The following is a 25,454-nucleotide window of genomic DNA, read 5'->3' as shown; positions in this document are numbered from 1 at the left end:
CACCTCTTTCTGGAGATTTGTGGGAAATTCAATTACTTAAAAGACAAAAGCTATCTGAGTCACCTATTTCTTCTTGAGTGAGCTTTAAAGAGTGTGTGTCCTTTGAGGAATTTGTCTATTTCATCTAAAAAAAGTTGCATTTGTTGGCATAAAGATGTTCATTATATTTCATTTTTCAATAGCTGTACATTCTGCAGTGATGAAACTCCCTCATTCCTGCTATTGCTATAATTTGTATAATCTTTTTTTCTTGATCAGTTTGAAGGGAGGTTTTATACTGAATTCCTCAAAAAAATAACTTTTGTTTTCTTTGATTTTTCTCTATTGTTCTATTTTCTATTTCATGGATTCTCACTCTAATCTTCCTTATTTCCTTTATCTGCGTATTCTGGGTTGCATTTATCCTTCTTATTCTCGTGTCTAAAGGTAGAAACTGAAGTCATTAAAAACCATGTTTCTTCTACAAATAAAAAAAGACATTTCATGTTATAAATCTCATAAGTACTGCCTTTGTTGGATCACATAAATTTTTATATTCCGTTTACATTTTCACTCAGGTCAAAATCATTTCTAATTTACTTCTGATTCCCTCTTTGACCAGTTATTTTAAAAGGTTTTATTTACTTTCCAAGTATTTGGAAGATTTCCCAGAGATTTTATTGTTATTGGTTTCTAATTAATTCCATTAGGGTCAGAGAATATACTTTATATGACCTAAGTACTCTTGATGTATGTGATTTGTTTTCTGGCTCAAATTACGCCTATACTGGTAGTTGTTCCTCATGTAGTTGAAAAGAAAGTGCTTTTGCTAAATTGAGTGCTCTACAAATGGCTAACTTGATTCAGTTGGTTGGCAGAGTTAAGTCTTCTGACAGATTTTCTATCTACATGTTTTATCAGTTTTTGAGGGAAGGGTATTAAAATCTCCAACTGTAACTGTGGATTTGTCTATTTTTTCCTGCAACTCCATCATTCTGTTTAATTTCATGTATTCAGAAGGTCTATCATTAGTTGTGTATACATTTAGGATTATTATGTCCCCTTGATACTGACCACTTCATCATTACTAATTGACCCTTTTTATCCCTCTCAATATTTTTTGCTGTGAAATCTACTTTGTATGATATTAATACAGGCATACCGGCTTTCTTTTGATTAGTGTTAACATGGTATATATTTTCCATCTTTTCACTTTTAATCTATTTATGTGTCTAATATTTAAAATTAGTTTTAAAAATATGATATTGCTTTTATATCCATTCTGACAACCTCTGACTTTTTTTTAACTGGAGTGCTTAAATCATTTACATTTGATGTTATTGTTAATATATTTTGGCTTATATCTACACCTTGCTATCTTTTTCCTATTTATCCCATCTGTTTACTCTATTTTTTCTTCTTTAGAGTATGTTTTACAATTTCACTTTAACTTCTTTGTTGGTTTATCAAGTAAAGCTTTTTGTTGCATTATATTAATTCTTGTCTTAGGGTGTGTAGAATACCTCTCCATTATAGTTTAATCTGAAGTCATAAACTACATCATGTATAGTGTAAGAACATCACGATGGCGTACTCCTGTTTCCTACCCTGCAAGCCTCTGTGTTGCTGTCTTCCTCTATATTGCTGCTATATATTTTACTTCCACGTATCTCAATTCATTTTTATTACATCCTTGAAATATTCAATTATCTCTTAAAAATATTTATACAATAAGGAAAAAGTCATGATATTAATTAACCCATGCCACAATTTCCTCATTCATTCATATAGAACCCTAATTCCATTTGATATAACTTTCCTTCTGTTTGAAGTAATTCCTTTAACATTTTTGTTGTGCAGGTCTGCAGGTGTTGAATTCTCTCAGCTTTTGTATGTCTGAATAAGTCTATTTCAATTTTACTCTTGAAAATATATTTTCATAGAATAAACAAATTCTAGGTTGACAGCTATTTTTACTTTCAGTACTTCCACTGCCTTCTAGCTTGCATTGTTTTCTATAAAGAATTTGCTGTCATCCTTTATCTTTTTTTCTGTATGTAACATATATTTTTCCCTCTAGCTGCTTTTATGATTTTTTTCTCTTTACCAATCTTGAGCAATTTGATTATGATGTGCCTTGGTAAGTTTCCTTCATGTTCCTTTTGCTTGAAGTTCTTTGATCTTCTTGAATCTGTGAGTTTACAGTTTTCATCAAATTTGGACATTTTTCAGCCATTATTTCTCAAAATCCCCCCCATCCTCCTCCAGTGGCTCCAAAATATTCATACAATAGGCCATCTGAGGCTGTATATCCACAATTCACTGATGCTATGTTCGCTTTATATATGTGTTTCATTTCTGTGTTTCAATGTCTCTCTTTTTTTTTTTAAGAATTTATTTATTTATTTGTCAGAGACAGAGACATCCAGTGAGAGAGGGAACACAAGCAGGGAGAGTGGGAGAGGAAGAAGCAGGCTCTCAGCGGAGGAGCCTGATGTGGGGCTCGATCCCAGAACGCCAGGATAACGCCCTAAGCCGAAGGCAGACGCTTAACGACTGAGCCACCCAGACGCCCCTCTGTGTTTCAATTTCTATTGTTAGGTCATCAAGTTCATTGATCTTTTCTTCTGCAATGTTTAATCTGTATTAAACATTGTATATACATTAATGTGCATTAAACGGATTATACATTAATATGTATTAAACATGCACTGCACTTTCCATTTCAGACACATTTCTCATCCTAGGACTTTGATTAAAGCATTTAAATATCTTTCAGTCTCTAACATGTTCAAGTTTTCTCTCAAGTTCCTTAAAGATACAGGCATGTGGTTAAAATACTGTTTTAATATTCTATCTAATAATTCTATCACTTATGTCAATTCTGGGTCCGTTTTAATTGACTGACTTTTCTCCTTGTTTGAGCCCTATTTTCCTGCGCTTTTGTGTGCCTGATAATTTTTTTATAGCTTTGAGAGATAACTGACATGTAAAATTATATAAATTCAAGGTGTATAATATGATGACTCGATACACGTATACATTACAAAATGACTAAGTTCAGTTAAAAATCCATCACCTAATTTTTTTGTGCAGTGAGAATATTTAAGATCTACTCTCTCTTAACAACTTTCAAGGATACAATAAAATGTATTGTTAACTATAGTCACTATGCTGTACATTAAATTCCCAGAACTTATTCACCTTATAACTGGAAGTTAGTACACTCTGTCAACATCTCCCAAATCTCCAACCTCAAGCCCCTAGCAAATACCAATCTATTTCTATGAGTTCAGTTTCTCAGATTTCATATATAAGTGAGATCACAGTATTTTCTTTCTCTGACTCATTTCACTTAGGATAATGTCCTCAAGCTTCATTCAAGTTATCACAAATACCAGGATTTCCTTTTTTATGGCTGAGTAATACTCCAACACACACACACACACACACACACACACACACACACACACACACCACCCCACAGTTTTTTTATTCATTCATCTGCTCATGAACACTTAGGTTGTTTCCATGTCTTGGCTATTATAAACAATGCCACACTGAACATGAGAGTGCAGATCCTTTCAAGACAATGATTTTATTTCCTTCAGATATATACCCAGAAGAGGGACTGCTGGATCATATGGTAGTTCTATTTTTTTATTTATTTTTTCTGTTTTTCTACGGTGGCTGTACCAATTTATATTCTCACCAACAGTGTACAAAGTTTCCCTTTTCTCCACATCCTCACCAGCACTTCCTATTTCTTGTCTTTTTTATAACAGCCATTCTAACAGGTATGAGGGAATATCTCATTATGGTTTTGATTTGCATTTCCGTGATGATTAGTGATGCTGAGAAACTTTTCATGTACCTATGAGTCATCTGTATGTATTCTTTGGAAAAAGTGTCTATTCAGGTCCTTTGCCCATTTGTTAATCAGGTTGTTTTTTGTTTTATTTTTTGCTATTGAGTTATAGGCATTCCTAACACATTTTCTACATTAATCCCTTACCAGTTATATGGTTTGAAAACATTTTCTCTTATCCTACAGGCTGCCTTTTCATTTTGTTGATTGTTTCTTTTGCTGTTTGATGCAGTCCCACTCGTTTATTTTTGCTTTTGGTGCTTGCGCTTTTAGTGTCATATCCAAAAAATCTGTGCAAATACCAATGTCAAGGAGCTTTTTCCCTATGTTTTCTTCTACGAGTTTTACAGCTTCAGGTCTTACATTTACATTTAAGTTTTTAATCCATTTTGAGTTAATTTTTGTAAGTGGTTTACATCAGAGATTCAATTTCATTCTTTTGCATTTGAATATCCAATTTTCCCACCACTATTTATTGAAGAGACACACACCTGATAATTTCTGATTGGATGTAGAACACTATAAAGTTTATCTTGCTGAATGCTTGATATGTTTGTATTCATAAAGATATTCTTGAGCTTATGGTTCCTTGTAAATAGTATACTCCTTTCAGGTCTTGCTTTTAAGCTTTATTGGCAGGATCAGAGCAACACAGTCTATGTTTAATTTTTTTCTCCACTTTTATGCAACATCATTTCATAGTCCTCTAACCAATGCCCTGGGAATTAAGAGGTTTTGGAAGCAAGGTCTATCATGTGCCCTCTGTGAGCTCTGCAGACCATTCCTTCTAATCCTTTTGCATGGTTTGCTCCTTGGCCTCTCAGTTATTCTCCTCATACACATGTGACTGTCAGCATTCACTTCTGCAGATCACTGTATGTAACTTTACTGCCTCTTATCCAATATCTTTAGGGATGCAGTTTCATATATTTAGTCTGGTGCTTTAAGTTACTTGTATATGAAGGTCCTTGTTACTTCCATGAGCAGGTAGCTCCCATTAATTTTTAAAAACTAGAGGGTTTGGTTGCTTTGTTTAAAAAATGCTGTCATTTGTGTGTCCCCTTCCATGTCCTCTGGATTCACAGTTTTATTATCACATGTTACCGAAGTGCCAACTGTGATTCAGTGAATTACTCAGGATCAGAGGAAGGGAACTTGGGGAGAAGGGCAAAGAGAAGCTTAACATATTAGTACTTAAATAATTCAGAACTGATTTTCCCCTCAAATACGAGGGTCATGTAGGCAAGCCCATACACTGGAACACAAACTTATTTCTGCCAATGAGTCCTTAACATTTAACTTGAGTAGATTATTATAAATGTTGCTCTGAAAAACAAAGTGCCAAGACATTATACAAGAATTAAAACAAACAAGAAAAGGAAAGCATAACATCAAAAATGATGTTTTCACATAATACCTTCTGTTGCCATGCCCCAACTTCCCATCTTCTGCCTCACCCCAAGAGTAAACTTCTCCTTCTGAAGAGAGGGCAAGACAGTGTTTTCCTCCTGAGTTCACAGCTACTTTCTTAATAAACACGTGCTGAATGGATTCAAGTAATGTTGGGGTAGATACCGACTCTGTCCCTCCAATTCCTAGTCGGCCACCAGCACCATATCCAGTGGCATACAGCTAAAACAAGAAAAATATAAACACCAGATTATTATCTAAATTTATCCCTACATTTTAGTAACTAACAAGCTCAATCAGTGCTCTATAGACATTTTTACCACAGAAAAATGAAATTAATAATTAAAAATCACAGGAATGCTTAACATTTTTTGTGCTTTATCAAAACTCTAAAAATGAAAGAAATAGTTATGACTATTAGAAATCCCAAATTCACAAAAATGTATTTTGAAAAGAAGATTTTTCCCTGGAACAAATCCCTGACAATAACACTCATAGAAAAACTTAAATATATTTAATATTTCAGCAAGGCAGCATATAAATCACACAGTAGAATACACTATTTTTCTTTCACTGTCAGTGGGTAATTATTTCAGGACACAAGGTTTATCATTATTTTTTTTTAATCAGACTGCCTTTTCCAAATACATATCAAACAACCCTCCTATAAAAACTTAAATGTTGTTTCATACTGTTTCAAATGCATTGTTGCATTGACACAAGAGTAAGGAAACCTCAAGGACTAAAACAGGAAATGAAACTAAGAACTCAGGTTGATAGATGAGCCCTAAAACCAGTGTCCTCTGGGAAGGTTTTGAGAATCTTCAGCACGCAGGGTGTCAGGGCTAAAGTGCCAAAGCCTAAAAGGAGACTGTAGAAAGGTGAGGCTCCAGTGGGCCAACTGTGAACGAGAACTAAGAAGAGAACAACAAAGCAAGTTGCCTTTCTCAATCTTAGCACTGAATTAGATGGGGGGAAATCTCTCCGAGAATTCATAACCACAAAAGCTGGCCATGAGGTTGGTTTTCAGCCTGAATTTATGTTACATTTGGTCTAAATTCCTTAGATAAATAATTTAATTTACAATGTCTTAGACTGGTAGTACCCCAGGGTTATAAATTCTCTTTTGATGAGTGATTTCAAACTAAGCCTTAAAGAATTTCTACATAAAATCTTCTAAGGAAAATGGTCAGCTCATAGTTGAAAGAAGACACCATGAGTGAGAGTCAGCAGAACAACAGTCCAATATTGCAGTTCGGGAAATAAAAGCTGGGAGGTATCCCCAAAGAATAAGAAAGTACAAAATTACCCAAAGCAGGACTTCCAGGAATTAAAAAGATAATAACTGAAATAAAAAAAAAAAACACCCCAGATATATTTAACAGCAGATCATAAACAGGTGAAGAAGAGGTTACAGAACTAGAAGATGGGTCTGAAGATATTCTCTAGCATATAGCACAGAAACACACAGAAAATCAGAAACATGAAAGAAGGTGTTAGAGATATAAACGACAGACCCTCTCACTCAAACATCAATCAGAACTCACAGTTTCAGGTAGAGATCACACAGAGACTATGAGAGAAGCAACACTGCGGGGAGGGGGAAGAAAGTCTAGGAATTTACCAGAGTTATTGAAAAAGCACTTCTCAAGAGCCAGAAAGCCCCCCTCTCCCATCCCTTATCACTGGGCAAAAACAAAGTAAAACAAAAAAGGCAGAAAAAATAAAAATTATCATAGCAAAACTGTAGATCACTAAAGAAAAATATTAAAAGTGGCCACTGAGAAAAGATTCATTACCTTCATTTGGGTAAAAATAGTCTGACTGCTGACATCTCTTCAGCAACAATGAAGGACAAAAACCAGAAAAATTAAGCTTTTAACAGCCTGACTGAAAGTAAGTCAACTGAAAATTTTATACTCTAGAACAGGGGTTGACAAATTATGGCCCCTGAGCCAAATCAGGCCCTACCATCTACTTTTGTAAATAAAGTTTTATTGGAACACAGCCACATACATTTATTTACATACTGTTCACAGGCTGCTTTCATAGTTGCAACAGAGACCATATGACCCATGTAGCCAGAAATACTACCATGACCTTTAAAGAAAATGTCTGCAACCCTTACTTTAGAAAAAGGACAAAATAAAGACATATTCAAGTAAATAAAAAACAATCTGAGGATTAACCAACAAAAGACTCTCACTAAAGAAAACTGAAAATACATGCTTAAAGTAGAAGAAAAATGATTAAAAATGTAAGGTCTGAGACATAAGAAACAACGTGACAAAGATGTGTGTAACATTGGGTAAATCTGGAGAGAAAAAAAAACTTGGGTCTATATATAACAACAAAAATAATAATGCCTATCATTCCCTAATGGGTTTGCGCCAAAACATAGGATAACAAGATCAGTATTTATATTATTTGGGAGGAGGATAGAAATATTAATTCACTTCAGATTTTACATATGCATGTTAAAAATAACCAGGAAGGGGCGCCTGGGTGGCACAGCAGTTAAGCGTCTGACTTCGGCTCAGGGCGTGATCCCAGTGTTCTGGGATTGGGCCCCACATCAGGCTCCTCCGCTATAAGCCTGCTTCTTCCTCTCCCCCCCCCCCCCCGCTTGTGTTCCCTCTCTCGCTGGCTGTCTCTATCTCTGTCGAATAACTAAATAAAATCTTTAAAAAATAAATAAATAAATAACCAGGAAACAACTAAAAGACACAGAATTCTCCAGAGAAGAGAAAAAGAAGGATATACTTCAACCCTTTTTAATGAGACTAGTACAATCTTGATACTCTTTGCAGGCCGCTTCTGATGTGGTTCCCAAGGGTCTCTGATCCCCACCCTGTGTAATCACTTCTCCTTGAACATGCGCTACACCTAGTTACTCAATTCTAATGGACAGAATATGGCAATAGGGATGGAGTGTCACTTTTGATTAGGTCACACAAGACTGTGACTTGGTCTTGCTATCACTCTCTCTTGCCCCATCCCCCTTGCTTGCTCTGATGAAGTCAACTGCCACAGTGTGAGGCGGCAAAGAACTGAGGGCAGCCTCGACCAACAGCTCATGAGGAACTGAATCCTCAGTACAGCCTTGAGGCTACTGTAGCCTGGTGAGAGATCCTGGGAGGGAGGACCGAGCTAAGTCACCTCCAGAATCTTGACCCAGAGAAACAGCAATAAACGTGTATTTAAGTTGATTGTTTTAAGTTAAACAGATAAATAGCAGAGTATCAAAACCAGACAAAGAGTGTATAAGACAGGAACATTGTAATGATAGCGCTCATGATCTTGGAGCTCCCAAAAACCCCAAACAAAATATTCACAGACACAAACCAAAAAATAAAACATATCTTGACCAAGTTGGGTTTCTCCAAAGAACGCAAGAGAGTTTAATATAAGAAAACCAATTAATCCAATTCACTATATTAATCCACTAAAGGAGAAGACAGAAATCGTTTTTTAAATGTAGAAGGAGAAAGAAATTTCCTTAATCTCATAAAGAGCATCTACCAAAACCTCACAGTAAGTGTGTGAAATATTCAATCCGTGTTTGCTTTGCAGCCTGGATTAAAACAAGAACAAGCCCACAACACCAACTCCACTCAGTATTATACCCTAACTCCTACCCAGCACAGTGAGCTTCCTTTCCTCCACACAAGAAGAAACAAATAAAAGAGAAGTGAACTGAAAAGGAACAAAATTCATTCACAGATGACTCTCTACAAAGAAGATACAAGAAATCCTGACATATACAAAGGAAAGAAAAGAGTAGAAAAAGGTCACCAGACATAAAGTCAATATATATCAACCATTTCAACATACTAACAGTAATTAATTTTTTAAAAGAGCATTACAATAGCAAACAAAAAAGGAATACTCTAAGGTATTACTGACATGCAAACAGTACACTTTTTTATGTATGCTGCATTTCAAAATAAAAACTATCAAGTCATAGAACACAGTCACAATCATACAGAAATATTTAGAATGATAACTGCCTCCAGCACACCATAAGTACTACTAACCTTGAAATAATGTTTTTATATAGAATGTTTTATATAGAATCCATTACTGTGGACCCAACAATGCACTCTAGCCATAGCTGTCTCTTAGTTTTAATGTCAGTATGACACAGAAAATGTACCCTTACCTTTCCATCAGCTGTCACTGCGAACAGAGTCTGTTCTCCTCCAATTAACTGCACAGGTCTGAGAGTTGCAAGGGCTTCACATGGAGTGGGAACTTTAACTTTTGCACCTTCAATGCCCCCAAGCTGTCCCCTATGATTATGCCCCCATCCATAAATTGTTCCACTGCCACCAGCAGAAAGAGTCCAGTCATCTGGTCGCCTACAACAAACATTAAGTGAACAACTGATGTGGGAAAGAACTGCGCATGAAACACCTTTCTCCAGCATACATTATTCTTGGTTCTGATATAATAACCTGTTCATCCACTGCACAAGTTGTTCATCTTGCTCTCTTTTAAAAATGTCATGGCTCTCATGGAGAACATCCATGTGTTCGCTGTCTGCCATTAACTCACGAATTTTCTTGGCCACCTAGACAACATTATAAGAGTATCAGTCAAGCACTTATTTCTCAAAAATAAAACAAATAATATTAAGATAAGAACAGAGGAGTAATCCCCATCCAACAATCTGAGAGAAGCCAACATCAAAATTGTGATTTTATAGTTAATAAGCAAAACCAATATGATTATATCAAGTCTAAGATATTTGAAAATATCTATTATATTTTTATAATACCATTATATCTTTAGTTTACTAAAAATAAACTTTAACTGCAATTCACAATCTCTGTTTATTAATTTTCACCTGTGTGCTTTTTTTCTTTATGATATTCCTTTGTAAGAGAATGTTGCTGTGTCTCATAATACTGGCATCTTTTTATACCTCAGCTGAAAAAGGAAAATGTTTTTACACTCCAAAAGTGATTTCAAAATAACATGCAATACCTCATCAAGAAAAAGACGTGGCAATGGTGTTCTTTTGTCCAGGGCCACAGCAACACGGGAGGCCATGCAGTACCTTCGGAACCAAGCCCACTTGTGTGTCTCAGCACAGCAGGGGAGAATGTCTAGTTCCAGGTCACAAGCAAGAGCTACCAGTACCTGCAGCAACCAAAAATTAATAACATAAGGAAGTTCAGAAATGCAGCTAACATTCTATTTCACCAATACTGCATACTAAAGACAGACACCATTATAGGGTTTCTGTGAGTCCTCATTCAGGAGCTCCTTATTCTAGGCTGACTGTCAATGTGCCAAGCAAGTATTTCACCATCACCAGTAATGTGGATTATTCCTACCCAGCCCCTAGTAATGCACCTGACACATAGAACCTCAGATCTGACAAATGCTACAATAATTGTTGCCTAAGCCAAGCATCTCAAAGTACACTAATACTTCATTAAAGTATTAAGGGCTTAGGTCACATAGTCATTTCTGGACATTTTTCATATTCAACTTCAGCAATACCTACCCCTGTCCTCCAGGAGGCCTGAAATGCAATGCAGTACACATGACCACTCTCGGTGGCTGTCCTCATCACTTTAAAACAAGTCAAGCATTACCTTAAAGAATGGGCTGTGGAGCAGCTGCTTGCCACCTCTTACAATAGGATCTTCGTATTCAAATTGCCTTTGCAAAGCTTCTGGAAGGCCTTTTACCAAAGCAGCAAGAGCACTACCTGTAAAACTCTAAGAAAACAACAAAATTATATCCTAGTAAAGCAATCCAAAATGTACAGGAGGTAAGAGTTTTGTTTCTATGAGTCAAATGTTTTATTACGTTGGTACTATTTTCCCTAAAAAAATGTGTATTGATATTTTTCAAGTAAGTCTGGTGAACACTAAAATTAAAAACAAGAGCTTGAAAATTCACCTCAGAATGCTTGGTCTCTATTTCAGTATAGCCACTTGCAGGGAACCAGTCCCTTTCTGGCCTATAAAGCCTTATCTCTTAAGATGGTTAAGATCAAGCATCCTTTCAACAGTAACTATCTCATACAGCAAAAACAAAGGAATGTTGTGAGCCAGACTTGTTGCAAAGTCTAACAGGCACAATCCTATGGTCATAGCCATTGACACATCTCCGTTTCCAAAAATCACTAGGCAATCTGCACTCAGTCATATGGAGCAACATAACGGAGTCTGGATGGAACAAAGGCGGCCTTATTCTTAGGCAGAATTTCTCAACTCTTCTCAGTGATTTAGAAGTTCAAATTATTTAAGCAACATTTTATTCCCAAAGGTCAAACATCTAGAACCTGTAATTTAATGTTCCATACCAAAGCTCTTGCTTCCCCATCATTATCTCCAAGTAGCCTGTTTATGTTGATTGATTGCCCAAATTCAGTTGTAAGCAGCTTCCTCAGTCTTTGAAGGGCCCACATTCTGTGACTGGCAGCTAAAATGAGCAGACAGAAAAGATCAGAAGCTTGACCATTTTTTCCATCAAGTACAACAGACATGATAATAAAGGAGCTATTTACCTAAGGCACTCAGCTGTGCACAGGCTGCCAGCGATGCTGCAAGGCGAGGGACAATGCTTCTGTTTGAGGTGAGATTGAGTCGGAAGTCTAACAGACATGTCACCAAGTCCATGGATGGACAGGAGAGGACGCAGCGATCGGAAAGGAGGTCTTTAGGGCCTGAAAAATGAGCACTGTAAATGTTCCTGTGTTGAACAGGATGAGGGCTATCCCACAAGGAGATCGACACAGATCTGACCCAGTGGGCCTTTTCAACCCAGATGCTGTGGTTAGAGGGCTGTCCATGGTACTGCCATTGTCCGTGTCATAACTACACTCTGTACATTGACATTTTATCTGAAAATCAAACAGCTTAAGAACTGCAACTAGCGTGACGCCTGGGTGGCTCAGTCAGTTAAGTGTCTGCCTTTGGCTCAGGTCATGATTGAGCGCCGTGTTGGGCTCTCATGGCTCAACAGGGAGTCTGCCTGTCCCTCTCCCTCTACCCCTAGCCCCCACTCTTGCCCTCTTCCTCCCTCAAATAAATAAAATCTTTAAAACAAAAAAAGAAGTGCAACCAGCAATAACTCCTTTCCCATTAGGTGATGGACTGCTAACACCCTAACAACTGGACTGCTGAGGTGACTCTGGTAGTTCTGACCATCAATGCAGTGGGGCCTTTGGCAGGGCTGGCTCCCAGCATGTCAGCAGAAGGCAGACTACAAAGTACTAAATGAAAATAGTTGTGTGTCCACCTTGCTTGAGTGATCAGGACTTGGATGCCACCAGGCTCCCCACTTACCTGCAGCTGGCATGATGGGATAGACTGTGAAGCGCCAGCCCCACCCATTCACAGACCCATCACTGATGAACTTCCACTTCAACTCATCCCCTGGGATGCGCAGCTCACTGGACCAGTCAGACCATTCTCGGCCTAGTAGAGAAAAGTATTCCCTGGGGTTGGGTTCACTCCATCATGTGATCAACACAAACTTCTTTAGATACAAAGCAAAATCATTTACACTGTATCTGAAGAACAGCTAGCTCCTCAAACCCAAGTTCTTGCAAATTTGAGTTCACACTACTCCTACTGAATAACATTTAATACATTCTGTCCTTTCGTACACACTATACCAAATACTAGGGAAACTGAGGATAGGCAGGCACGGCCCTGATGGAAATACTCATATATAACTACAACATAGTATGAGAGGACAGCAGACACACCAGGTCAAGGGCTTATAGGAAGGTTTCCAGGGGAAGGTCTTATATGATGGCAGTTACCCAGGAAACAGGATAAAAAGCCCCAGCTTTCCCCACAGAGGGTGCAACTTTACAAAAACTTGAGCCCAGCCCTCACTGAATCAATTACCAACATAGTCCCTTTAGACAGCTTTCTTATACATCAACCTTTATCTTGTATAAGCCTGGTACTCCCACATGTCTTACAGCACCATCTCTAACTATCTGGGTGAAACTGGCCTTCCCAGACTGCCTGTGTTCCAAGGGCCCAACAGTCACCCTGTAATCCCACCCATCAGTGGTGAGGTACACAAACCACTAGCATAATTATATTGAAAATACTAGGAAGAGGCAGAAAAAACCTACTGTATTTTGCAGCAAAATAGCTTATTGTCCCTTCCTTATGTGTCACATAAGAATGAAGCAGTAGCATTCTGTTTAGTAAATTAACAGCTCTGTTTTATGAAGGCAAGCAGACAGCATCCTGCTCAACCTTCCTTCACACCTGACCGCACGGAGACAATCCTGTTGACACCGTCCATGACTGTGAGAGGGTCATGGCGCCTCTCTGTAGAGCACTGCCGGTCAAACTCCACCCTGAGTCCTTCTGCCCCTGGAGGTCAAGTGAGCACAAAACACACAGTGATTACTTCCAACTGACATACCACAGACAAGGCCATAAGCCACAACACACCACACAGAAACAGTGAGACTAAAATGATGTTTAACAGCTAATGAAAAGCAGAAAGAACTGACCTCAAAGACAAGAATCTAAGACTAACTGTCCCTTTCCCCCCAACTTGTCTCCCACAGAACACTTCAACTGTGATGGAAAGGCGAAGAAGAAACTTCCGCTTGGCTAATTCATTTTGTGCTCTCAAATTTTCATCCCAGACCAAGCTTTATTATCCCCACCACCACACACACACACACACACATTTAAAATGCCATTTGAAATATTCATCAAAAGTTTAGCATTAGATCTAGAGTCTTCTTTGGGACAAATTAGCTTACAAAAGAATTAATGAAGGACAGGACGTAGGTAATGGTGGAAAGAAGAGGTTAGCAAATCCTTTTTCAAAGCAGCTATAAAACCACACAAAATTATAAAAGACGATGATCCCAGTGCTCTGAAAATAAAGTAAAGGCAAACAACAAACTGAGAAGTGTTTATGAAAAAACCTGCCAAACATAGGTAGGGACAGTGAGTGCCTATGGTGCGCTTGCCTGGGTATGTTTCTATCCAAGCTGGAAGACAGTTCTACCAGGATGAGACTCTGCCTCCAGCAGAAGCTGACTGGTATAGAGTAGGGAGGAGAAAATGCATGCCAAGGACATTGCCAATAAAATGACCAACAAGAAAGCCTCCATCTCCGCTGGCCTCTTCACTAGATGTCAGACCTGAGAAGTAGCCAGAAATTTAACAGGGAATCATAAAATACAGAGAGCACAGAAGGGCTATTGAGGGCATCAGGGAGGCCTGAAAAAAATGGGATGCACATGCACAGGAAAACTGCCAAAACGTTGAATTCTATGCCCTCTCTGCTTCCACCCACATGTAGACCCATCAGCAGAAAGGAGACCAACAGGCTTGAGCATAAGCCAAGAAGATATAGAACAAACCCTAGAAGTCAGGCTAGAAAACAGAAGAGTGAAGCCAGGACATCAGAGGCTACATGCTATGGGGGAAACAGATTTCAGAGAGAATTTCAGGCATGTTATAAAACAAGTACAAAAAACAATCAAAATAATCATTATAAATCTTTAAAAAAAATCAGAATCTAGATAATACAATATATTATCTAAAATGTCTGCTTTTCAACAAAAAATTATGAGACATGAAAAAACACTGAAAAGTGTGAGCCATACTCAGGAATAAAATCAGCCAATAAAAGTGGACTCTGATGGACCAGATGCTAGATTTAGCAGACAACAACTTTTAAGCAACTGAAATAAGTATGTCCAAAAATTCCAAAAAAAAAAAAAAAAAAGAGAGAGAGAGAGAGAAAGGATAACATAGGAAAATAAGATAACAATGATTTAACACATACAGAATCTCAATAAAGAGATAGAAACTATAAGGAAAGTACTAAAAGGAAATTTCTGAGTTGGAAAGTATAATAACCAAAACGAAAAATTCACTAGATGGGCAAAATGGCAGATTTAAATGGCAGAGAAAAAAAAAAATCAGCCAAATTGAAGACTGTATAATTTCTATCTTACTCTAACTGGAAAATAAGAGAAAAAAGATTGAGGAAAAATAAGTAAAGTCTCAAACACCTAGGAGACAACATCAAGGAATACAAACACATGCATAATGGGAATTTCCTCCCAAAAAAGTGGGAAGAGAAAAAAAGGTAACAGAAAAAGTAGTTAAACACAGCCCAAACCCCCCAATTTGATGAAAAACTTTAATCTATAATTCCCCAAATTAAGAAATCCCAAGTAGGATAAACAAAGAGACTCACCCCTGACACATTATACTGAAACTGTTGAAAACCAAAAACAAAGAGAAAATCATGAAAGCAGCAAGAGAGGGGAAAAAAAGACACATAACATCTAGGAGTACAAAATATCATTAATGGCCAACTTTTCCTGAAAAACAATGGAGGACAGAAACCAGTGAAGGACAGAAACCAGTGAGATGACATGTTTAAAATAATATAAGGGAAAAAATCCTATCAACTAAGAATTCTATATCTAGCAAAACTATCCTTTAAAAAGTGAAGGCAAAATTAAAACACTCCCAGATAAACACATACTGATATGACATCAAATAGAAACATGAATCCATGGGAGGAAATAAAGAGCACTGGAAATGGGAAATATGTGTTTTATAAAATAGGATATTTTTTTTCCTTAATATTTTTAAAAGATAAAAGATTACATAAAGCAGAACTTAGGAAACTACAGTCCATGGGCCACATTTGTCCCACCCCTGTTTTTGCATAGCCTGTTAACTAAAAATGGTTTGTATATTTTTGAATGCTTGGGAAAAAAATTCAAAATAATATTTTGTGACTTATGGAAGTTTGCCAATCCCAGGCATAATGCAATGATTATACTGTATACGTGCATGTGCAACACATATAGTTACAAATCTGTTGCACGGCTTTGTAACATGTAATCTATATGACAATAATAACAAGAAGGAGGGAAGAGGAAATAGAACCATGCTGCAGCAGAGTTGCTATATTTTACCAGAATTAAGGTATTAGCATGAAGTAGATTATGATAAATTCAAATACATATTTTAATCCCTAGAGCAAACACTAAAAAAAGTGGTTGAAAATCAACAAAAGAATTAAAATGGTACATTAAAAAAATTTTAACACAAAAGAAAGCACTAAAGGAAGAAGCAAAAACAACACAAGGCATAGAGAAAACATAGCAAAATGGCAGATGTAAATCCAACCAAAGCCATAACTATACACTAGATATGAATGGCTTAAGCATCTCAATCAAAAGGCAGAGACTGCTGGATTAAAAAAAAAAAAAACGGAATCCAACTAAAAGGTACATAATCAGGGACAAACCATGGCTCAAAGTAAAAAGACAGAGAAAGGTGTAACATGCAAACAATAACCATAAGAGAAATGGAGTGGTTATACTAATATTACAAAAAATAGACTTTAAGGCAAGAAATGTTACTAGAGACAAAGAGGGACATTTCACATTGAAAAAAGAGTATAGGAATATATAACAATTACAAAGGTATGCATACCTAACAACAAAGCTCCAGAACACATGAATGAAAAGCTGATAGAAATTACAGACGTAGACAAATCCACAATTACAGCTGGAGATTTCAATACTGAACCTCAACAACTAATGGAACAAGTGAACAGAAAATCAGTAAGACTACAGATTTCAACAGGACTACCAACCATCTTAACCTTAGAGACAATTGCAAAACACTCCCCCTAACAAAGGAAGAATGCACATCCTTATTAAGTAGACATGAAACTTTCTCTAGGATAGACCACATTCTGTAAAACAAGTCTCAACAAATTTAAAAGATCTGAAATCATTCAATATATGACTGAATAACTACAATCATAATTGTATAACTAAAGTGGAATTAAATCAGAAATCACAAACAGAAAGAAATTTGGGAAATCCCCAAATACTTAACACTTCTAAATAATCCATGGTTCAATGAGATCTCAAAAAAGAAACTAGAAAGTATTTTAGGCTGAACAAAAAATGAAAACACAGCACTAGCATAATTTATGTGGTACAGCCAAAGCAGTGGTTAGAAGGAAATCTGTCACTTCAAACTCTATTAGAAAGGAGGTCTCAATAATCTATGCTTCCACCTTAAAAACAAAACAAAAAGCAAAAACATATTGTACAAGAAAATTATAAAGATCAGAGTAGAAATCAATGAAAGAGAAACAAAAACAACTGAAGGAAAAACCAAATCAATGAAACCAGAGGTTAGTTCTTTGAAAAGATCAACAAAATTAATAAACTTTTAACATGGCTGATGGTGAGGGAGGGGTAGAAATATAGAAGATACAAATGATCAAAAACCAGGAAAAAAAGAAGAGACATCACTACTGTGTTATCCTAAGGTATATATTTGGTCTTTGTCCCTCATCCCTGGCACAGAGCTCCTAAAATCGTAGAAATTTCCCGCTAGGAGTGTCTTTTGTCATTCATAAGGAGCGTTTTTTGAGCCCACCTGAGTTTATGCTAATGAGCCAACTTAGGGTGGGGTCCCTAGATCACCTCAGGATAAGGCTGGTCACCAGAAAAACCAAATGATTGGAGGGTTGGACCTTTCAATTCCAAGAGATCTCTGGGAAGGGAGAGGAGTGTGGAGGAGGTAGTGTAGATTAAGGTACATAAAAACGCCTGAACGGCAAGATCTGATGAACCTCCACATGCAGGGAGAGTGGTACACCCCAGTTCCACAGGAACAGAAGCTCCTGTACTCAGCCTTATCCTGACCTCATCCTATGTACCTCTTCATCTGGCTATTCATCTTCACCCTTTATAATATCCTTTATAATTAACTGGTAAACCTAAGTGTGAAGCTGAATAAAAGACACTTCATTTCAAATGAAGTCAGGAGGCCAGAATGGGGAGTTCTCATGCCCTACCATTCTTCATCAGTTGCAGAATCCCACAGGAAGAGAGGTATCTTGCATTCCCAACAGGAAGAAGCCTGTACATTACTACCCCAGTAGGAAGAAAGGTTTTTTCCTCCTCTAGCAAGAGCCCAGCCAATGAGATTATCACAACTCAGCCAACGAAAAGCCACTACACTTTGAACTCAGTTTACTCTAATGGAATTTGTGTTTATAAGAGCCCCTTCCAACTCTCCCCTTCCCTCTATAAAAGAGAATAATTCTCCTTTGTTCTGTGAATTTACCTATGGCTTTTACTATGACTTGCTTGTCCCCAGTTGCAATTCCTCTGCTATTCTCAAATAAAACCATTTGCTGGTAAAATAACAGGCTGTTTTACTTTTAAGGTCAACATAAGAAAATGTTTCTCTAAATTCTGTGAGCTTTCTAGCAAATTAATCAACCCCAAGGAGGGGGCCACGGAAACCTATAATTTATACCAAATCAGTCAGAAGCACAGATGATAATTTAGATTTGTGATTGATATCTGAAACTGTGGGACTGAGCCCTTAATCTGTGGGGTCTGACACTATCTCCAGGTAGATGGTGTCAAGATTGGGTTAAATTTTAGGACATCCAAATGGTGTCACAGAATTGCCTGACGTGTGGGGAACACCCACACGTCTGGTGTCAGAAGTGAAGGAGGGCTGTAGTACAGTATTGAGAGTAGAGGAGACATACAGGAATGTGTTATTTCATTAGAACCAAGCCACCCTACAGATATACAAAGGGTTTTGAGGGATACTATAAACAACTTTATACCAACACATTATATAACGCAGATGAACAAATTCCAAAAAGACACAGTTACCAAAATTGATTCAAAAAGAAACAGAACATCTGACAAGATTTACCTACTCAAAAAGAAAAGCCCAGGCCCAGATGGCTCCACTGGTGAATTCTATCAGCTATTTAAAGAAGAACACCAATCCTACACAAACTCTTTCAGAGAACAGAGGAGGAGGGAAACACTTTGCAACCCAATCTATTAAGGCCAATATTGTCCTGATACCAAAACCAGACAGAGCTATCACAAGAAAGGAAAGCCATATAAATAAATAAATAAATAAATTTTAAAACACAAACTTAAAGTTTCAAAGAAATACTATTCATGAAAATAGATGCAAAAATCCTTAACAAAATATTAGGAAACCAAATCCTGCCAACGTATAATAAAGATCACACATTGTGAACAACTGTGATTTGTTCAGGAATGCAAAGTGAGTTTAATATCCAAAACCTGATTCCTGAAATATAGTATATTGAGTAAACAACAAAACACACAAAAAGCATTTGACAAAATCCAACACCCATTCATAAAATCTACCCCCCAAACTAGGAACAGAAACTTCCTCAAGCTGATAAGTGCATCTATGAAAAATATATAGTTAATGGACATAATGATGACAGACTAAACGTGTTCACCTTATTGGAACAAGGAAAGGATTTCCACTCTCACCCTTAATATGCAACTGATTCTAGCCAGTCTCTCTCTAGTGTAAGGAACAGATGATGTCTGTTAAGTGTCACAGGGCGTTAACTGTTATGAAGGAAGGGTGTGAAATGAGATTGGGCAAAGACTGCTTCTGCGTATGGTGGTTAAACTGGAAAGAATTCTCTGAACAAGGGAGATATGCCCAGAAATCTGTCAGTAATTGCCTAGGGGAAGAATATTTCAGGTAGATGGCAAATACAAAGTGAGACAAAGAGCCTAAACATGGAATATACTTCAGACTAGCAAAGAAGATGATGTGGATGGGCCCGGAGAGAGAGAGAAAGGAGTGAGAAAGCAATACATTGAAGAGGTGACCAGGGCTCATACAAAGTCATACAGACCATGGTCAGAAGTTCAGTTCTTATTTTAAAGTTATAGATATAGGGGTATATTGGTGGGTATCTTCTGTATCTTCTGACTGGGGTGGTTCACAAGGTGGTTTTAAGAGAGTATCTCTGGATATCCTGTAGGGAGATGATTCTGGGGGACACTATACTAGGTGCTAGTATAGTATACGGTGCTAGTATATGGTACTAGTATAATAAACAGGGAGAAACCAGCTGGTTGGGCCCAAAATGTCCAGGAGGTAGAGAGAAATGAGTTAGTGATATATTTTAAAAGTAGAAACGACAGGCACTGGGGTGCCTGGGTGGCGCAGTCGTTGGGTGTCTGCCTTCGGCTCAGGGCGTGATCCTGGCGTTATGGGATCGATCCCCACATCAGGCTCCTCCGCTATGAGCCTGCTTCTTCCTCTCCCACTCCCCCTGCTTGTGTTCCCTCTCTCACTGGCTGTCTCTATCTCTGTCAAATAAATAAAATAATAAAATTAAAAAAAAAAAAGAAAAGAAAAGAAACGATAGGCACTTCCAGGGAAGATGGCAGAGTAGGAGGACCCTACACTCACTTCACCCCAGATACAGCTATATAACTAGATACACTAGATATAACTAGATAACACTCACATCAGAACAAACAACCCAGAAAAGGACTCAAAGGCTGGCTGAACAAACATCACAACTAAAATCAGTCAAGGGATTCACAAAATAAAAAGATGTAAAATTTGACACCATATGCCTAAAAGCATTGGGGGAGAGAAAGAATAGGTTCAAACTTAAGCAACTGCCAACTTAATATAGACTGCTATATGCAGAAGATGTTATATACAAACCTAATGGTAACCACAAATCAAAAACCAGTAATAGATATGCAAAGAATAAAAATAAAGGAATCCAAGTATATCACAAAAGAAAACCAGCAAACCATGGAAGAGAGAAAGAGAAGGATCAGAAAAACTATACAAAAACCACCACAAAACAAGTAATAAAACAGCAATAAATATGTATCTATCAATAATTACTTTGAATCTAAGTGGACCAAATGCCCCAATCAAAAGATATAGGGTGACAGAGTGGATAAAAAACAAGACCCATCTATATGCTGCCTATAAGAGACTCATGTCAGACCTAAATACACCTGCAGATTGAAAGTGAGAGGATGGAGAAACATTTATCACGCAAATGGATGTCAAAAGAAAGCTGGGGCAGCAATGCTTATATCGGACAAAACAGACTTTAAAACAAAGTCTGTAACAAGAGACAAAGAAGGAGTCTATATAATAATAAAGGGAATAATTCAACAACAAGATGTAACAATTGTAAATATTTATGCACCCACCGTGGGAGCACCAAATACATAAAACAGTTAATAGCAAACATAAAAAGGAACTAATCGACAGTAGTAACAATAATTACAGGGGACTTTAACACGCCACTTATACTGATGGACAAATCATCCAAAAAGAAAATCAATAAGGAAACAGTGGCTTTGAATAACACACTGGACCAGATGAATTTAACAGATATATTCAGGACATTCCATTCTAAAACAGCAGAATACACATTCTTTTCAGAGGCACACAGAACATTCTCCAGAACGGATCACATATTAGCCCATAAAACAAGCCTCGACAAATTCAAGATCGAAGCATACCATGCATCTTTTCTTATCACAAGGCTATGAAACTAGAAATCAACCACAGGAAAAATCTGGAAAGAACACAAATACATGGAGGTTAAATAACATGCTACTGAAAAATGAATGGGTTAGCCAAGAAATCAAAGAAGAAATCAGAAAATGTATGGAAGCAAACAAAAATGAAAACACAATGGTCCACAACCTTTGGAATGCAGTAAAAATGCTTCTAAGAGGGAAGTTTCTAGCAACAGAGGCCTACCCCAAGAAGAAAGAAAAGTCTCAAATAAACAACCTAACTTTACACTTACAGGAGCTAGAAAAAGAACAACAAACAAAACCTAAAACCAGCAGGAAGAAGGAAATGATAAAGATTAGATATAAATGACATAGAAACTAAAAAAAAAACCCAACAGAACAGATCAATGAAACCAAGAGCTGGTTCTATGAAAAGATCAACAAAATTGATAAACCACTCTAGCCAGACTTATCAAAAAGAGAAAGAGAGAGAGAGAGAGAAAGGACCCCAATAAATAAAATCACAAATGAAAGAACAGAAATAACAACCAACACCACAGAAATACGACTGTAAGAGAATATTATGAAAGATAATATTTAGACAACCTATAAAAAATAGATAAACACCTACAAACATATAAACTACCAAACCTGAAGCAGGAAGAACTAGAAAATTTTTATAGACTGATAAGCAGCAGGGAGACTGCATCAGTAATCAAAAAACTCCCAACAAATGAAAGTCCAGGACGAGACAGCTTCATAGGCAACTTCTACCAAACATTTAAGGAAGAGTTAACACCTATTCTTCTCAAACTATTCCAAATAATAAAAGAGGAAGGAAAACTTCGAAGCTATGAGGCCACTATCACTCTGAGACCAAAACCAGCTAAAGACACCACATAAGAAAATTACAGGCCAGTATCTCTGATAAACAAAGACACAAAATCCTCAAGAAAATACTACCAAACTGAATTCAACAATACATTTAAAAAGTCATTCAGCACAATCAAGTAGGATGCAAGGGTGATTCAACATTCACAAATCAATCAACATGATACATCACATCAATAAGAGAAAGGATAAAAACCATATAATCATTTCAACAGACACAGAAAAAGCATCTGACAAAGTATAACATCTATCCATGATAAAAGCCCTCAACAAAGTGTGTTTAGAGGGAACATACCTTGACATAATAAGAAAAACCCACAGTGAACATCATACCCAATGGGGGAAAAACAAGATCTTTTCCCCTAAGGTTAGCAATAAGACAAGGATATCCACTCTCTAAAACATTTTATTTATTTATTTATTTATTTATTTATTTATTTATTTGGAGGGGGGCAAAGGGAGGAGCAGAGGGGGAGGAAGAAGGAGGGGGTAAGAATCTCAAGCAGAGCCCAACATAGGGCTCAATCCCATGACCCTGAAATCATGACCTGAGCTGAAACCAAGAGTCGGATGCTTAACCTACTGAGCCACCCAGGTGCCCCTACTCTCACCACTTGTATTCAACTTGCACTGGAAGTCCTAGCCATAGCAATCAGACAACAAAAAGAAATAAATGGTATTCAAATTAGTAAGGAAAAAGTAAAACTTTCTGCTTTGCAGATGACATGATACTCTAATATCGAAAATCCTAAAGATTCCACCAAAAAACAACTAGAACTAATACATGAATTCAGTAAAATTATAGGATACAAAATTAATATGCAGAAATCTGTTGCATTTTTATACACTAATAATGAAGCAGCAGAAACAGAAATCAAAGAATTGATCCCAATTACAACTGCACCAAAAATAATAAGATACCTATGAATAAACCTAATCAAAAAGGTGAAAGACCTAAATTCTGAAAACTATAAAACACTGATGAAAGAAACTGAAGACACAAAGAAATGTAAAGACATTCCATGCTCATGGATTGGTGGAATAAATACTGTTAAAATGTCTTTACTACCCAAAGCAATCCCTATCCAAATACCAACAGCATTTTTCTCAGAACTAGAATAAACAATCCTAAAATTCACAGAGAGCCACAAAAGACCTCGAATAGCCATAGCAACCTTGACAAAGAAAAGCAAAGCTGGAGGCATCACAATTCTGGACTTCAAGTTATATTACCAAGCTGTAGTGATCAAAACAGTATGGAACTGGCACAGAAACAGACACAAAGATCAGTGGAACAGAACAGAAAACCCAGAAATGGACCCACAACTCTATGGTTAACTAATCTTAGACAAAGCAATAAAGAACATCCAATGGAAAAAAGACTGTATCTTCAACAAACGGTGTTGGGAAAACTGGACAGCTACATGCAAAGAATGAAACTGGGCCATTTTCTTACACCATACACAAAAATAAATTCAAAATGGATTAAGACCTAAATGTGAGGGGCTCCTGGGTGGCTCAGTCAGCTAAGCATCTGCCTTAGGCTCAGGTCATGATCTCGAGGTCCTAGAATCAAGCCCTGCATCAGGCTACCACTCACCGGGAAGTCTGCTTCTCCCTCTCCCTCTGCTCCTCCCTCCTGCTTGTGCTCTCTTAAAAAAATAAATTAAAAAAAAAAAAAAAAAACCTAAATGTGAGACCTAAAGCCACAAAAATCCTAGAAGAGAGCACAGGCAGTAATTCTCTGACACCAGAAAAGCAAAATTTTTCTAGATGTCTCCTGAGGCAAGGGAAATAAAAGCAAAAATAAACTATTGGGACTTCAAATAAAAAGCTCTGCACAGCAAAGGAAACAGTCATCAAAACTAAAAGGCAACCTACAGAATGGAGTAAGATATTTACAAATGACATATCTGATAAAAAGCTAGTACCCAAAATATAAAGAACTTAAAAAAAGTCAACATCCAAAAAACTAATAATCCAATTAAAAAATGGGCAGAAGACATGAACAGACATTTCATGTCAAGAAGACATACAGATGGCCAACAGACACATGAAAGGATACTCACCATCAGGGAAACACAAATCAAAACTATAATGAGGTATCACCTCACACCTGTCAAAATGGCTAAAATCAAAAACACAAGAAACAGCAAGTATTGGTGAGAATGTGGACAAAAAGGAACCTTCTTACACCACTGGGGGAATGTGAACTGGTGTAGCCATTCTGGAAAACAGAATGGAGGTTTCTCAAAAGTTAAAACTTGGGGCGCCTGGGTGGCTCAGTCAGTGAAGCGTCTGCCTGTAGCTAAGGTCATGATTCCAGGGTCCTGGGATCGGGCCCCATGCCAGGCTCCCTACTCAGCTGGGGGGGGGCTGCTTCTCCCTCTCCCCATGCTTGTACTCTTTCTCGCTCTCTCTCTCTCTCAAATAAATAAATAAATAAAATTTTTTTTAAAGTTTAAAAATAGAGCTACCCTATGATCCAGTAATTGCACTACTGGGTATTTACCCCCAAAATACAAAAACACTAATTCAAAGGGATACATGCACCCTGATGTTTATAGCAGCATTATTTACAATAGCCAGGATATGGAAGCAGCCCAGTATCCATCAATAGATGAATGGATAAGAATGTAGTGTGTATACATAACACACACACACACACACACACACACACACACACATACATACATACACAATGGAATATTAGCCATAAAAAAGAATGAAAGCTTGCCACTTGGAATGATGTGGATGGAGCTATAGAGTATAATGATAAGTGAAACAAGTCAGTCGGAGAAAGACAAATACCATATGACTGTACTCATATGTGGCATTTAAGAAATAAAACAAATGAGTAAAGGAAAAAAGAGAGAGAGAGAGAAAGAGACTAAGAAATAGATTCTTAACTATAGAAAACAAACTGATGGCTACCAGAGG

At 37.2% G+C, this 25,454-nt stretch overlaps 1 protein-coding gene across 5 annotated transcripts in view; it reads right to left on the bottom strand.

Annotated features, from left to right (window-relative positions):
* HERC2 (HECT and RLD domain containing E3 ubiquitin protein ligase 2) overlaps positions 1–25,454 on the bottom strand; it is a 237,594-nt gene that overhangs the window by 30,311 nt on the left and 181,829 nt on the right. For all 5 annotated transcript variants that reach the window (XM_026510286.4, XM_026510288.4, XM_026510289.4 and 2 more), the window contains exons 71-79: positions 13,510–13,617; positions 12,565–12,696; positions 11,784–11,942; positions 11,580–11,698; positions 10,864–10,989; positions 10,247–10,402; positions 9,715–9,830; positions 9,420–9,618; positions 5,265–5,479 (exon numbers count right to left, since the gene is read on the bottom strand). In XM_026510286.4, coding sequence (XP_026366071.1) covers positions 5,265–5,479; positions 9,420–9,618; positions 9,715–9,830; positions 10,247–10,402; positions 10,864–10,989; positions 11,580–11,698; positions 11,784–11,942; positions 12,565–12,696; positions 13,510–13,617 — 1,330 coding nt within the window. The remainder of the gene's footprint in view (positions 1–5,264; positions 5,480–9,419; positions 9,619–9,714; positions 9,831–10,246; positions 10,403–10,863; positions 10,990–11,579; positions 11,699–11,783; positions 11,943–12,564; positions 12,697–13,509; positions 13,618–25,454) is intronic.

This window comes from Ursus arctos, unplaced genomic scaffold, assembly GCF_023065955.2.
Source record: "Ursus arctos isolate Adak ecotype North America unplaced genomic scaffold, UrsArc2.0 scaffold_28, whole genome shotgun sequence".
In the NCBI taxonomy this organism is placed as follows: Eukaryota; Metazoa; Chordata; class Mammalia; order Carnivora; family Ursidae; genus Ursus; species Ursus arctos.
Note: the sequence above shows the minus strand (reverse complement) of the source record. Positions and strands in the feature narration are given on the sequence as shown.